At 39.5% G+C, this 16,861-nt stretch overlaps 1 protein-coding gene across 4 annotated transcripts in view; it reads left to right on the forward strand.

Moving 5' to 3' along the window:
• Sh3kbp1 (SH3 domain containing kinase binding protein 1) overlaps positions 1-16,861 on the forward strand; it is a 311,679-nt gene that overhangs the window by 146,662 nt on the left and 148,156 nt on the right. For all 4 annotated transcript variants that reach the window (XM_048336005.1, XM_048336007.1, XM_048336008.1 and 1 more), the window contains one exon: positions 13,825-13,928. In XM_048336005.1, coding sequence (XP_048191962.1) covers positions 13,825-13,928 — 104 coding nt within the window. The remainder of the gene's footprint in view (positions 1-13,824; positions 13,929-16,861) is intronic.

A 16,861-nucleotide genomic window follows, 5' to 3' on the forward strand; every position in this document is an offset into this window, starting at 1 on the left:
ATGTAGTGGCTGATGCCTTTAATCCACCTACTCAAGAGGCAGAGATTGAGAGGACCAGGATTCAATGCCAGCTAGGCTAAGAGTGATACCCCAGGAGATAAGAAGGGAAACTAAATTAAACAACTCTTGTTTTTAAAATATTTTGATGATAAGAAGGTTCTTTCCTTCCCCCAAGAAAGTGATATGTAGAATTTTTCTGTCCTGTAAATCTTTCGTTTTAGTCGCTGAATTTGGATACCAATTTTAAAAACTGGAAAACTCTAGATTAGATTATGGTATTTTCCCCCAGATTCTCTAAGAATAGGTCAGAGGTATAGATCCCAAACAAGGATCTTTAGGGTTTTCTAAACTTCTGTTGCAGATCCTAAAATGTTTGTGTTCTCTTTCCTTTCCTCTCCACTTCCCTCCCCCTGTTTCCTCCTCCCTTCTTCTCTCATTTTCTTTCCCCCCTCCCATCTTCTCATTTTGCTTCCTCCTTGCCTACCCTTTCCTTTAACTATAAAAGTTTAGGGGTTTTCTCATCTGAGTACAATGGATACTGCATATACTGGTATTAGAACTAGGGAAGTGAAAGGGACTAACAAAATCGAGAGACAAAGGATAAAAAGACAAATGACTCCAAAAGCAATACTTGAAAAACCATTTGGTGTAAACCAACCAAACAACTTATGGGGGGAGAGGGAATGGGGGAGGGGGAGGGGGAGTGAGGGAGGAGGTTACAAACAGTGCAAGAAATGTACCCAAGGTCTAACGTATGAAACTGTAACCTCTCTGTACATCACTTTGACAATAAATAAGAAAAAAAAAGTTTAGGGGTTTGATAAATCCATTTGTCAGCAGCAAAGTTGGAGAGTGCCTTTAAAAATAGATATGTTAAAGGGAGTATGTTGGAGAGGAGGGAGAAATCTTGTTTATGCTCAACAAATAACTTATATTTAGAATCTTCTTTCAGTTTTTCCTTTGAAATTTTGTAGTGTCATTTCACTTGAATGACTCTGCATGGAGCATTTAAAAGTAGATCAAACAAAACTCTATAAATATGTTGAGTTCTTTGGGGGCATTTTGCCAGAATCAGACTTGTTAAAACAGAGAAGAGCAGTGTGCTTTATATATTGGATTTTTTCCCTCTGAAAATCCAGGCTTCTCTCCCACAGAGCTAGCTGCTTGAGCTGAGGGACCCTTGGGGAGGTGTCATTTGGAATGGCTTGGGTCATTTGGATTGAGGGCACATGGTGAAAGGCAAAAACCAAGGCCTGAGACCAGCCTGAGGAAAGGACAAGCGTAGAGGTTGGTTGAGAGACATTGCTGATTTTTTTTTTTTACTGTGATTCTTCTATGTTCCTGTGATGGGAAGGAGAGGCTGCTATAGAGAAAGTTGGTTGTGCTAGTATAAAAAATTAACAAAGCAGCCTTATAACACATTCCTGAGTGTGAAGCCAAATATTTAAAGGTGAGAAAATCAGGTGGGGGTAAGCCTACCTGTTAAGTGGGACTTGCTCCATCATCCCCAGTCTGTACAGAAGAAAACCAAGGTTAAGAGCCCTGCAAAATTGTAGTGCTGGCCCATTGGGCTCTGTGCTTCCTCTTTTTTTGTTGTTGTTGTCAGTTGTGGGGCTTGAACTCAGAGCCTGGGCATTTTCCCTGAGCTTTTCAGCTCAAGGCTAGCACTCTACTACTTTGAGCCACCATGCCACTTCCAGGTTTCTGGTGATTAATTGGAGATAAGGGTCTCATGGGGACTTTCCTGCCCTGGCTGGCTTTGAACTGTGATCCTCAAATCTCAGCCTCCTAAGTAACTAGGATTACAGGCATGAGCAACTAGCATTCTACCTGAGGGTCCTCTTGATGTACTTCCATTATTTCAATGTGGACTATGCGTTCATGATTAGTAAAAAATTAGAGCTCATGTTGTTTTCAGAGGGCTATTTCACACACCATTTTTAGAAGACAGTTGAGTTAGAAGACATTGAGTTCTTCATGCTAGTTACATAAAAATTATTAATGTGGCTTTTAAGGTAATATCAGATGACATTGTTCATGTAGAAGATATCTATATGCAGGTTCTCTGTAGGAAAAAATGTATGGTCTCTTTCTGTATTATATTGGCAGCATAAACTAAGTTTTGGGATATTACATTAATCAGTTAACTTTTAAGACTTATTCCAATGGCTTCCTTATATTCTGGAGATTCTAGGGCGGATGAAGGACTAGATCAGGGGTTTGTGCTCCTCTTTTTCTAGATATATGGTACTTGGGAATGGCATCATAAAAACCATAGTTAGACATAGTTGGTAAATGATGAGTTGAATTTGATGAAACATGAATTGGTGCTCACAGGTAATGAAAATACAATGAATGCTAGGATAGTGCTAGAGAAAAAAAAAGCGGTTGTTAAGAAAAGGCAAAGAAGGGGCTGTGGATATGGCCTAGTGGCAAGAGTGCTTGCCCCGTATACATGAGGCCCTGGGTTCAATTCCCCAGCACCACATATATAGAAAATGGCCAGAAGTGGCGCTGTGGCTCAAGTGGCAGAGTGCTAGCCTTGAGCAAAAAGAAGCCAGGGACAGTGCTCAGGCCCTGAGTCCAAGCCCCAGGACTGGCCAAAAAAAAAAAAAAAAGAAAAGAAAAGGCAAAGAAGGGGCCTCCAAGGCACTGTGTGTGTGTGTGTGTGTGTGTGTGTGTGTGTGTGTGTGTGTGTTCTCCTATAGCTGAGTGAGCGTGTGTGAGTGAGCTCAGAGAAGGACATGTGACAGAGATGGCTTCTTGGGTGGGGTACATGGACTCATGAGTCAGACCAGGAAAATGACACTGGGTTGGTCATTAATGGAGGTATTGTGGCCTTCTCAAGGTACTTTAAGTGTACCTGGTCAGAATACAAAATAGTGGAATACTACAGATGTGTAGAGTGTTCTCTGGACTCAAACTTCCTGCTGTTTTCATGGGCTAAGCGTAGCTACTAGTCATTAGGAGGCCAGTGCCCCCTTCTCATTCTGTGAAAAGCGCCTTTCACCTGGCGTGATTAGTATTTGTTTACTTGTAGAATAAGAACTAGATTTATTATTAATGTCATTTAAGCATGTTTAAAAAGATAAGGTTCATGGTACAAGATAATTATTTTAATAGATGACTGCAATGTTTAAAACAAAACCAATTACAGTGCGTTCTATGCTGAAGAATAACCTTAACCAAAGAAGTGAAAGACCTCTATGATGAAAACTTTAAAAACCTGAAAAAGGAAATTAAAGCAGAACTAAGGAAATGGAAAAAACTCGCATGCTCTTGGATTGGGAGGATTAACATCGTGAAAATGGCAATACTGCCAAAGGCTGTCTACAAATTCAATGAAATACCAATCAGTATCCCAACACCAGTCTTTAATGAAACAGAGGAAGCAACCCCAAAATTCAGATGGAACAATAAAAGACCCTGAATAGCAAAAACAATCCTAAGCAGGAAGAACAGTGCTGGAGGAATGTCAATACCAAACTTCAAACTCTATTACAAAGCTGTAGGAATAAAAAGAGTTTGGTCTTGGCAAGAACATGCCTGAGGACCAATGGAATAGAACAGAAGACCCAGAAATGAACCCACAGACCTATGGCTACTTAGTCTTTGATAAAGAAGATTAAAAAAAATAGGATGAAAGAAAGACAGCCTCTTCAACAAATGGTACGGGCAAAATTGTTTCAACACCTGTAACAAACTAAAGCTAGATCCTTATATATCACCCTGTGCCAGAATCAATTCCAAGTGGATCAGAGACCTTGAGGTAAAAGCAGATACCCTGGGAACATTACAGGAAGGAATAGGAGAAACATTAGGGCTCCTTGGAACAGGTAGAAATTTTCTTAATAAAGGACCAGAAACACAAAAAAATCAAAGAAAGATTGGACAAATGGGATTGCATGAAACTTCAGAGCTTCTGCACAGCAAAGGACATAGCTAGCAAGACAAATAGAAAGCCCTGAGATTGAGAGAAGAGCTTCACTGGCCATATAACAGACAAGGGCCTCATATCTAAAATATACTTAGAACTCAAAAAAATAAATTCCCCCGAAACAAATTCTCAAATAAAAACAACTGCCCCTTAGTAAATGGGCTCAAGACTTAAAGAAAGACTTCTCTGAATAGGAAATGAGAATGGCCAAGAGGCCCATGAAGAAGTTCTCAATATCACTGACCATAAAATAAATGCAAATCAAAACAACATTGAGATTCCAGCTCACCCCAGTAAGAATGGCCATTATCAAGAAAACTAATAAAAACAGATACTGGCAGGGATATGGCCAAAAGGGAGCCCTACTACACTGTTGGCAGAAGTGTAAACTTGTTCAACAACTCTGGAAAGCAGTATGGAGGTTCCTCAAAAGGCTAGACATGAGGCTGGGGATATGGCCTAGTGGCAAGAGTGCCTGCCTCATATACCTGAGGCCCTGGGTTCGATTCCCCAGCACCACATATACAGAAAATGGCCAGAAGTGGCGCTGTGGCTCAAGTGGCAGAGTGCTAGCCTTGAGCAAAAAGAAGCCAGGGACAGTGCTCAGGCCCTGAGTCCAAGCCCCAGGACTGGCAAAAAAAAAAAAAGGCTAGACATGGAGCTCCCCTGTGACCCAGAAGCCCCGCTTTTGGGCATCTACCCAAAGGATTACAAGCAAGACCACACTAAAGCTACCAGCACAACTATGTTCATCGCAGCACAATTTACCATCGCTAAAATATGGAACCAAGCCAGATGCCCCTCAGTAGATGAATGGATCAAGAAAATGTGGTACATATACACAATGGAATTCTATGCTTCCACCAGAAAGAATGACATTACCCCATTTGTAAGGAATTGGAAAGACCTGGAAAAAATCATATTAAGTGAAGTGAGACAGACTCAAAGAAACATAGACTCTATGGTTTCCCTCATTGGTAATAATTAGTACATGTCTAGGATAGTCCTAGCAGAAGATCACAATAGCTCAATAGCTAGTGCTTACAAACACATAAGATGATGGTAAGCGAAATGAACTCTTAAGTTATGGAAACAAGTGGTTTATCATCGTTGTTGTTATTTTCAACATACCATGTGAAATTATGCCATTTTCTTTTGTCTTTTTCCCCCATGGTTTTACCCCTGATGTCAGTGTAACTGATTTTGGTACCCTGAGTATTGTATATACGTTTATGAGAAGTAGGGAATCCGGGAAGGGAAACATCAAAATGGAGAGACAAAGAGTAAAAGGCGAACCAGTGCAACAACAATACTTACAAGACAATATGTTGTAAACCAACTGTACAACTCAGGGGTCAGGGGAGGGAACTGGGGAGGGGGAAAGGTGGGAGAAAAAATGAGGGAGGAGATAACAAGTTTCAAAAGAAACGTACTTACTTGCTTATGTATGAAACTGTAACACCTCTGTACATCACTTTGACAATAAATTAATTAATTAAAAATTGATTTGCAGAAGCATTTAAATGAGAATGTCTTTATACCTCCCCTGAGCATTTTAGTTGACTGCTAATGGATTCACTTATTTATCAATAAATATTTGTTGATTGCGTACTCTGTGCTAGCTTCTGACTGATTGGAAACAAGTAAAATAGTGATTGTGTTGATAGTTAAGAGCATGCATGTGGCTATAAAGTTGAGTTCGGGGGATATGCCCATTTTTTTGGTCTTTTAATGTATTATGAGCACCTTTCCACATCAATATGTATAGAGCTATTTGTTGTATTTAATGGCTGCTAAATATAGCACAATTTTTTCAGCCCTCCACCTGCCAGTGGACATTCAGATTGTTTCACATATAGATCTCTGCATGTATGCATTTAATATTGGAAACAATGCTGCCCTCAACATTCTTACATATGTATTTCTGTCTTCATATGTGTGTGTATATGTGTGTGTGTGTCTTATAAAAACTAAACTTAAAATCAAATATATGGCATTATATATTTGATATAATTTATATTGCTTATAGGTAACCTTACTGTTTTGTTAAGTATAAAAATTACAAGTAGACCATAAACTTAGAAGAAAAGAGCCATTAGGTGTAGATCATTGTTTAAAATTACAGATGCTTTGTACTTAATGCTGATGGAGAATGAGGGACCTTTGACACTTTGACAAAACTAAGCCTCTACAGTCTTTCCATTCTTGTGTCATCAAGATGGCATTAACTTTTAAGCAGACACTGGCAGGTGCCTTATTTAGCATTGTGTTGAGGCTTTAATTCTCCTTCACTCTACCCTTTCTGTCCTCTGATGCTTCTCTGGGAGTTTATATTCCCAGAACCATGACCACAGACAGGATTTAGTATCAGTATTCATTTATTCATTAATTCATTTATTTGTCAAGAATGGACTGGTCATTTTATTCATATGCCTTGAAAAAGTCCTCCAGCTTTTCTGTGCTTGTTCATGAAGATGGGGCCAACACCCCAAATTTCATAGGGTTAGTGTAAGAACTTGAGGGAAGGCACTTAAGGCATGAGGACAAGCATGGCTCCTAGCACATACGAGACATTGGATATCCGTTTTCTTTGTTGCAGATAAGATGAAGTTCATTTCCCTTTTGCAATGTTGGACACTAGCTCCCTCCCTTCCCATCTTCTAGGGCTTAGAGGCTGTAATAAGTAGGTCTTGACTGCTTCTACATTTTCTCTTATATTCTGAATAGTCTTGGTAGAAAGTGAACACTAGCATATAGCTATCACCTCTTTCCAGTTGACTCCTGCTACTTCACAGCAGTAGCAGGCAAATGGATTTCCTATTTTTCACCATGTAAAGATGTTCATTTTATTTCATTTTATTTGAAAAGCAAGCAGGTTCGTCTCCAGGGACCATACACTCCTAGTTGGCTTACATACTGCACATTTGCATTATAACAGTCCAGTTGCAGCTCAGAGGATCGGTGAAGAAAGACCCAACAGGCCTTTTTGTTCTGGAGTTTGGTTGGCTTGTTAAGTGTCCTCCTGTTCCTCTGAGTTACATTACACTGAAGCAGTCTGAGAAGCAGCATGCTACCAATAAAGTATATGACACAAGGTATGCAATATCAGTAATTCAGCTTTCTCTTCCCTTGTATCAAGAAACCACTGTATTGACTTAGTTTGGTTAGTATTGCTTTTCCAGAATGAGATAGGAAACCTGGCCTTTTGCAAAAATACAAGTGATGCTCTGATAGTCACAAAATGAGGATCATCTATCATTTCTATGTTTATCATTCAACATTCTTTTGTAAAAAAAAAAGTCCTTTTAGTTCTTACTCCTTATCTATTTATATAATCTACCTGTCTAGTTTATTACCTCTCAAGTATGTGACTATGGATTTGGGAGTTGGTTTTCAAAACAAAAAAAATAAAATAGAGCCTTTAGTAATCCTGTTCTTTCCCCAAAGTTGGCCACTAGAAAGCCTGAGAAACTGATTTCTGAGTCATTTTATTAATTTTATACAATCATATTTTTCAGTTCCATCTGATATTTTCTTTTCTCTGGCCTGCATTTAGTTTAGGAAGACATCAGAAGTTTTATAGCATTGATCAAGATGCATTATACTCATAAATTTACATGTTGAATTAAAATCCCATAGTCCAACTACTTGAAGAAAATAAAAAATAAGAGAGGTGCCAGTGACTCATACCTGTAATCCTATCTACTCAGGGGCTGACATCCTGAGGATCATGGTTCAAAGCCAGCCTGGGCAGGAAAGTCCATGAAACTCTTATTTCCAATTAACTACAACACCCCCTCGCCCCCCCAAAATAAACCGGAAGTGGAACTGTGGCTTAAGCTTTAAAGAGCTAACCTTGAACAGAAAAGCTCAGGGACAGTACCCAGGCCCTGAATTCAAGCCTCAGGACAGGCGTGTATGCACGCATGTGTGCATGCACACACACGATCATTTAAAAATCTGAAAAGTTTTGTGAAAGCTTCATTGGGAATATCAATGTGCAACTGAGACTGAGAACCACTGCATTAAGACTCTTCCACAAAGTCATTACCTATCCCCTGTAACATGTGGTGCTGTATTCATTTCATGACATTTCAATTTTTGTGAGCATTACCATGGAAGATAATTCAGGTCCAACTCCAGAGTGAGTTTGACAGGTCTGCACTGCACTTGAGATGATACTCTGGCACAGGTGGCCCCCAAGCCCAGCCTGGGAAAGATGCCAGAAGTAACCTTAGACATTGCAAATGAGAAAGAAGCCTCTGATTTTTCTCTTTGACTTTTATCGTTTTTCTCTCTTGCAATGTGATTTCAGGATCCTGTGATAAGGATCCTTTTGGTTAGGTTAATGGAGTCCTCAGAATATTGAATTATTTAAACCTAGATGGTTTCATTCTGTCATAGAAGGTGTGAGATGTTAAAATGTAGGCTGTATGATTATTGGAGTTTTTCAGATAACCCAAAGACTTTTTTTCACCCATTGCATTGTTATAGTTTTGTGGTCATTGAGTGAATTGCTCTGGTAAAGTTTTCACATGCCATGAGACTGTTGAATAAAGGCACTGAAATGTCAATGTGTGCCTTATTTCTGGAACTGAGTCATAATATGCTTCTCAGTTTCTATGATATCATTTCAGAGAAGGTGAACGTACCACATTGCCTCCTCATTAACTGGCTTTATTTCATTAAAATGGGAGCTGATAGGCCCCAGTTCCCTGAAGCAGTAGGGCTGTTTCTTATTTGTGTTTTTATACTTTCACCTATTAACAATGTACCATGTTATTCCAGTTCCTGTCTGAATCCTCAAGATGAGCTGGGAATTCTTAAGAGTAGTTAGATGTATAAGAGACAATCTCTAGAGTTGTGTCACCTGATTTGAAATTCTAGATTCTCTACTTACTACTTATATACTTGTAGTAAGACACTTGATGTTTCTGTCATCTCAGTTATCTTGGCTGTAAAAAAAATTGCCGGTAATTTAATCCAGAGGTTGAATGTGAAATGACAATGGGAAAAATATATAATTTACCCCCCTCCATTAACTGTCAATGGAGTATATACAAAGTGTTTAATAGTTTCAGGTACTTAGAAAATGCTCAATGAATGTTAGCTGCTGCTGTTTTATTAAACAAAGCTAATTATGAATGGAAGGTGGCCATGGGCTCTAGTGAGTTGAGGTTGTGCCTGCCTTATCAGATATGTGTGCCTGTGTCCCTGTATATGTGTGCACATTCATGCATATGTATTTCATGGCCATCATATATATGGCTATAGAGGAGGAATGTATTAAATATGTCTTGTAAAGTTCTCCTTATTACAACTTGTCTGGTAAGTTGTGTGAGCATCCACATTTGCATGTGGATGTGTGGATGTGTAGTACATCCATTCCTTCTTTTAATTGTGTATGAAGAGTTCAGTAGCCTTACCTAGAAAACACACATAGTGCCATGAGACAAAAATTCATATGAATGAGTCACTTTTCTAATTTAGATTTGTATTGTTGGCCATGGCCAGCAAGTAAATATAATTCACAAAGCTCAAAAAACTTTCAAGACTCAGTTCATTCTAGAGAAAAGAAAAAAGCCTGGTAAAATTAAAGCTGAAGTTTACACTAAGAACTTCATGTAGAATGCAACTGGGCGTGAAGGTAGTATCTTAACCTAAGGGATTCCACATTCCAGGCATAAGGAAATCATATGTTTTATTTCCAGTTGAAACTAGCCCATTAAAAGGAGATGACAGTCATCTTTCTAGCTCTTTAAGGAAAATCAAGACTAGTACCAATATGTTGTATTGAAACATCTTTGTACAATGGTTTAAAAAGATAATGAAAGTCATTTTTTTAAAGACTCACTAATAGCCATCAGTGAAATGCCAGGAGAGGAAAAATAGCAAATGACATTTTTTAAGTCTCACTGGGGGGCCTTGCCACACTTGCTTGCAGAGCACTTGTGCCACACCTCCAACCTACAGATGACATCCCTTTAAACCTCCTTATAATTAAGATGGATGCAGGCAACTGAAATCCAATTTCTTTCAACCTCCTTCCTGTCTCGTGAACTAGGCTACAGGTCCACAGAATTGGTACACTGTTTAAGTCAGTGCTGTGGAGAAGCAGTAGTCTTGGATATCAAGGGATGGCTATAATGGTGAAGACTGAGCTGATGTTACACAGTTTCAGGAAACAGTGAAAACAGATTGTGGAGAATTCAGAACTAGATGTAAAGTGACTGATGAAAGAACTTTGAACTGAGGCCAAGGGAATACTGCTGCTTAGCTCGTTGATGATCTTGGGTAAATAAATTACTGAGCTCTGATTTCCCCATTTGCAAACTGGTTTTTCATTCTGGCTCTTTTCCTTTTAATTTCCATGGTTGACTCGATGACATACAGATGTCATAAGTGTTTGGAAATGATCATGAGCTATCCCTGTGTAATGAGATGACTGTTTCTGCTTGGGGTCAAGATCAGATGGCCTTTATCATCAGTTGCCTCTGAGTCCCTTCCTTGTGCCTTCTAAAGCTTCTATTGTTATTTTGGCAGTTTTGTTGTTGTTTGTTTTTTGGCTGGTCCTGGGCCTGGGTGCTGTCCTGAGCTTCTCTTTGCTCAAGGCTAGTGCTCTACCACTTGAGCCACAGTGCTACTTCTGGCTTTTTATTTAGTAGTTTTTATTGGAGATGAGGGTCTCATGGACTTTCCTTCCCTGGCTAGCTTTGAATTGCAATCCTCAGATCTCAGCTTCCTGAGTAGCTAGGATTTTAGGCATGAGTCACCTGCCTTCTCTGGTAGTGTTTTTTTTCTCATATTTATTGTCAAAGTGATGTACAGAGCGGTTACGGTTTCATATGTTAGGCACTGGATACATTTCTTGTACTGTTTGATACCTCCTCCTCATCCCCCCTCCCCCTCCCTCTTTCCCTCTCCTCCCATGAGTTGTTCAGTTGGTTTCCACCGAACAGTTTTGCAAGTATTGCTTTTGTAGTTGTTTGTCTTTTTATCCTGTGTCTCTCGATTTTGGTACTCCCTTTCACTTTCCTAGTTCTAATACCAGTATATACAGTTTCCAATGTGCAGGTTTAGGCTAGTCACAGCAGAAGATTACAAGAGCCTAATAGCTATGCCCCTACGAACGCATAAGATGATGCTAAGTGAAATGAACTCCATGTTATGGAAACGAGTGATATATCACTGTTGTAATTACTTTCAACATGTCATGTGAAACCATAGCTTCTATTGTTGATGATCCTCTTGTATCCCCTTCCTGTGGTTGTACCTGCACTATCAGTGTATCTTATCTGGTAGTGTGTTTTATAGAACTTTATGCCACCAGTTGACTAACCTCAGAAACTTTGAAGAAGTATTGATTAGCCTAGTAGATTCTTCTTTATGGAAGTCCAATGCAGAGATGTAGTTTTAGAGAAAGCCGGTGATTCTATTCTAGGTTAGATTAGTCTTTAAGAATATATCACATCACAGTTGCCTTCCCCATTTGTGTAATATTGAGTTAGCTACTGTTTTTTTTTTTTTCTTTTGTTAGCTGCTGTTTTACGGAAGGACTTTTCTTTCTTTTGTACTGATACTGGAGCTTGAACTAAGGGCCTGGGTGCTGTCCCTTAGCTTTTTTTGCTTAAGGCTGGTGCTCTACCACTTGAACCAATTTCATTCCAGCTTTTGGTGGTTAATTGGATGTAAGAGTCTCACAGATTTTCCTTCCTGGATTGGCTTTGAACTGTGATCCTCAGATCTCAGTTTCCTAAGTCACTAGGATTATAGGCATGAGCCACGGGTACGCAGTCCAGTGGGTCTTTTTAAAAGTGTGAATAGTGCCCGGATAGCTCAGTCGGTAGAGCATGTGAATATATATATATATATTACATATATATATATTCATATGCACACACGTAAGTTTTTTGGACCTTCTGATGTTATTTTTTAAGTTTCTTTTGTGCCTTCTGTGGTTGTAAGCATCAATTTTTAGATACTTGTTATTTTAGTTTTTCATGTTCAGTTTGTGCTTGCAGAGTTCATTTTAACCTAAAATCTAGAAAATGGAAGCTCTTAAAGAGTCATGGAACTTATTATCAAGTGTGGGAGAGGCTACCAAGATTGCTTTTTTTTTTGCTAGAATGAGAAATCTGTATTCTTTATGGGTCAGAGGACTTGATTTTTCCCTTTGTGGTGTCAGAAGCTGCAGAGTAGTGATAGTGGTCTTGATATTTTGTGTAAACTGATCTCACTATATAGACCAGGCTAGGCTCCAACTCACTATGTAGCCTGAGCTGACCTGCAATTTACAATCTTCCTGCCTCAGTCTCTGAGTGATAGGATTACAGGCATGTGCCATCCTGCTTGGCTTTCGTAGTAACATTTGTTGTACTGGATTACCACTTCTGGAGAGACAAGGTGGAGTGTGTCTTCTGGCACCAAGAGTTGGGCTGTACGACTCAGCCTGCGAACTGGCTGCATTGCTTATCTGGGATGGGCCTGAGAGCTCTGCATGTGTTCTTATTAAGAACTAGCAGCTTATGACTTTGTGCAAAGGGGCAGGAATCATTTGTATGGTTGCCAAAGATATGATCAGACAAGGTATTGATTCTGAACTGCCCTATTCCCTGTGTTCAACCCCATTCTTCCTTAGAGAAAAATGAAGCAGAGAGAACTAGGCCACTAGCTTTTGAAAAATATTGATCAGGAAGCGTAAAGTTATAGCACACTTTCCCCCTTGTGGGATGCCATGCTGTGTGGGGCTTTCGTGTACCCTACGATCACCCCTGTAGGGACTGCCTTTCTCATGGAAAAGATTAGAAAAGTAGAACCATAAATCCCTGAAGGCAGTACCCCAAAATAATTTCAGTGTTACTAAATGTGTTTCTTTGAAGTTGTTGATCCTTTTGGTTTTCTAGGCCATGTGGCAGCATGAAGGAGTGGTGTGAGCTGGTCATTTGTGATGAACTAGCTTCTGAGCAATGTCTGTCACCCTACCTGGCTTCTGTCCACCTCTCCCTGGCTTCAGCCACCACTGCTGCATGTGTGGTGTCTGTCTCTCAATCATGCACACTCCACACACATGTTCTATCTCCTACAATGCTCATGTGTAGTGTGGATGTGCTGGACAGTTATGTCTGTACTGTAAGTCAGAGATTCACAGGTAGATTATGTTGGGTGAGAAAGATGGGCTATCTGTCTCAGGATGTACATTAGTCAAGTGAAATGCATGGCCTGGATTTTGTTTTGATTTGCCTGGGTGGTTCTGTCATAAGTAGCCAGGAGTCTTATTAATAGATCCCCTGAGCCCCAGAGAAGAGGACAGAAGTGGATTTGCTGAACCCGGTAGAGTGTTTGAAATGGTACCAAGAGCAGGCTGAAATCAAATCGACTTTTACTTATCAGGCCTGAGTTCTAACATGTTGAAAAGATGATGATTAGTAAGAAAAAGGTCAGGACATTTTATCTTTTCCTTTGCACATTTAGGGGGAAAGCCTTCTGCCTTGCTAGCATTTGAAGCAGACCATTCTTGTTTCTCTACCACATCACATCAGCTTGCATTAAAAATCAACAGCAGCGAATATAACACCCTATCCATGGAAAACCATTTAAGGCAACAATGTGCTCCAGTGCTTGAGGGGTGGGGGTTTTGCCTTCTGCACCAGTGGATCCGTTTCTCATATCCATGCCTTTCTGACCCAGCAGCTTTTGAAAGACCAAGAAGCATTGCTCTGCTTTCTAATGCCTTCTGTAAGAGACTAGGGCTGCCATGCCTCTAGCCATGTCCCAGAGAGCACATTTGAGACAAGACAGCTTAATTTGCCTGCATGCCTAGGAAAAGCCTCTCTTTAAAACCTTAGTTTGGAAGAGCTGGAGCTAAACATTTTACTTTTCCCATCCAGGTGAACGACGGAGGCGCCGATGCCAGGTGGCATTCAGCTACCTGCCCCAGAATGATGATGAGCTTGAGCTGAAAGTCGGGGACATCATAGAGGTGGTAGGAGAGGTAAGCGAGTGGACGGGCAGCATTATTGCCTCATGTGGCCATCAGACGCACCTGTGCACCCAGCGCTGAAGAGCCCCCGCTGCAGATGTACGGGCCCACTCACTGGCCTTGACATTGGATATTCAGAGACCCTAGAGACTAAGGAAATGGATTCTGGCAGAGGAATGACTCCTTGTTATGTGCTGTCAGATGTGGGACTATTTGAAACTATTTTCTTTCTAACATGGCATACTTAAGTACCTTAGAAATTCCAACTCAGTGCCACCAACTTTCTTTTTTACTTTAATGATAAAACTCTGGGTATCTACTTTTTTTTAACTATACTTTTCGTCTTTTCTTTTTTGGTACTGGGGATCGAACCCAGGACGTTGCACTTGCTAGGCAAGCGCTTTGCCACTGAGCTACATCCCAGCCCAACTCTGGGTATCTATAGTGACCGGAAGCTACCCAGGATAATGGTAAATAATAGATATATTGGCCATAAACAGAGATCCCATGATGGGAGGGAAACTGTCTTAACCATGTGTAAATGTTCCACTCTGTTATTCATTAAAGAAGTACAAATTAAGATAGTAATAAGATTCCACTTATTAAAATCTAAGAAAGTATCTACTGGTAAGACCATTGGTTAGAATAACCAGTGAATTTATGTATCTGTATGATCCTTAGAGGAAGGTATTTAGCAAGGTATGTCAAAAGCTATAAAAATCTATGCAACATTCTGACTCGATCTTATTCCTAAGAATTTATCTGCAGAAAATGGTTAACAAATTTTTTAAATACATGAGAAATGTGTTAATTGCAGCAGTTCTTGTGATAATGAAAAATAATTGAGAAGACTATTAAGTTGTTTTATCAAGCTAGCAAACAGTAAAGCCATTAAGATGGTACAGACAGGCATTTAAATATATATTTGTTATGATGCTTTGCATTACAATTATCTGTTATAGTCTAGTAAGCTGAGAGCTTTTTAATGATAGGGGCCTGGTTTTTGTCTGTCTTTTTATTCATGGTACCTGGAATAGTGCCTGAAACCTAATAAGCACTTTAATAAATGCTTACCAAGTAAGCAAATGAATACGTGGAAATATTAGAACAGGAGTTTTTTTTTGCAAAATAAATGAACATATCTGAACACAACTGCATACACTGGGATATAATCATGTAAAATATAGCTATGTCCACGTGACAAGAACTGAAAGGAAACAAGAATTGAAAGTGGTTTCTTGTTTTCTTGCTGCTTGAAGAATACAAATAAAGCCAAGGAAAACAATATACTGTCTACTTTTGCCTACCTATTGGCCACAGGGAAACTGGGTATGGACTACTCAATGAGAAGCCATTGTAGAGCTGTGAGCATATTCCCTTAGACTGTGGGAAGCAGAGGAGAGGGCTTTGGCCCCACCTGCAATTCCAAGTTCCTTTCCACTTATTTCCAGTTGAATGATAAGCTGCATTCTGGATTTGCTTCACTAGGAGAAAGGAAATATATCCGTACAGAGTGTGCTATTCACATAAAATGTAAAGCTGGCCTTTAAAACAATAAGAAAGAACTTCCTTTTGGTCCTGTTTACTGGCAATATTGCAGGTATTGGGCCATTGTCACTGCCTAAAAGACTATCCTTTCCCTGGAATGAGTATTATATTTGTGCTAATAGGAAGCTCTTTTTAAATTCTGTTGAAGAACTAAAAACAAAATAAGCAGAAACCTCAAATAAGCAAAAGCCTTTACCTCACAGGGACATATCAAGATAAAAACATAATAGTAGCTTTCAATACGATCAAATCAATGCATTAATCAATAAGAATGAAACATGTTATGTATGTAAAAATGAAACATGTTTGTATACATGTATGTATGTTCTTGTTGATTGATTTGGCCTCAGCCAACTTTTAGAAGGATTTTGAATCCATTGCTAGGTTAAAAACAAAACAATTGAATCAAGTAGAGAAACCTAAAACATGGCATACCTTTATCTAATTTCAGCAGCTTAATATATCAAAATATACAGTCATTTGTCATTTACCAACAGAAGACCATGATACAGGAAAAAGCCTTTTCCCCCCAAACAGGTTTTCTGTTTTGAGTTTCTTTGTGCATGCATAGTCTATCCTCTCTGGTTCCCATCGTTGTTTTTTCTTTTTTTAATCATTAAAAAATCATCTTTAACCACTTGTAAAAAGGGGCTTCAGGGTGTATGTTCCACATACACGGATGTGCCGAAGCTTTATCTAAAATAAAAACATATATGAAAACACATACAGAGCCATGTGCATATATGCATGATCAAACTGATTAAAGTATGGTATATGAGAGGGTTGCAATCCCTGAGCTAAAGCTTAACCTAGCTTTGTGCTTTGCAAAGATGATAATTTGCATGTTCAAAACATGTGCACATCCTCTTTCTTTTTTCTTTTCTTTTTTTTTTTTTTTTGCCTGTCCTGGGGCTTGAACTCAGGGCCTGAGCACTGTCCCTGGCTTCTTTTTGCTCAAGGCTAGCACACTGCCACTTGAGCCACAGCACCACTTCTGGCCATTTTCTGTATATGTGGTGCTGGGGAATTGAACCCAGGGCTTCATGTATATGAGTCAAGCACTCTTGCCAGTAGGCCATATTCCAAGCCCCTGCACATCCTCTTTCTTATGCCCATAGAAGGATATTTGCCTCACCAAATGAGTGATCCATATACCCTTGAATGCTTCAATACTTTCACACAGAAATATAACCTCTGTGTGGATGGATAGTTCATCTTCCTTTCATTTTTACTCGTGAGAAATCAAGTTCATTAAGAAGCTGATTGGTTAGTATGTTATCCAGACAGGCCTTTATTCTTTTCCATTAAGATTCTGCCTTGCTTCAAGAGAGCTCTCATAGCTCTTTTCAAAAAAGGGAACCATGTTAAAAATCCATATTGGAATTTGATCATCCAAA

This window comes from Perognathus longimembris, chromosome 28 (assembly GCF_023159225.1).
Source record: "Perognathus longimembris pacificus isolate PPM17 chromosome 28, ASM2315922v1, whole genome shotgun sequence".
NCBI classification, from domain to species: Eukaryota; Metazoa; Chordata; class Mammalia; order Rodentia; family Heteromyidae; genus Perognathus; species Perognathus longimembris.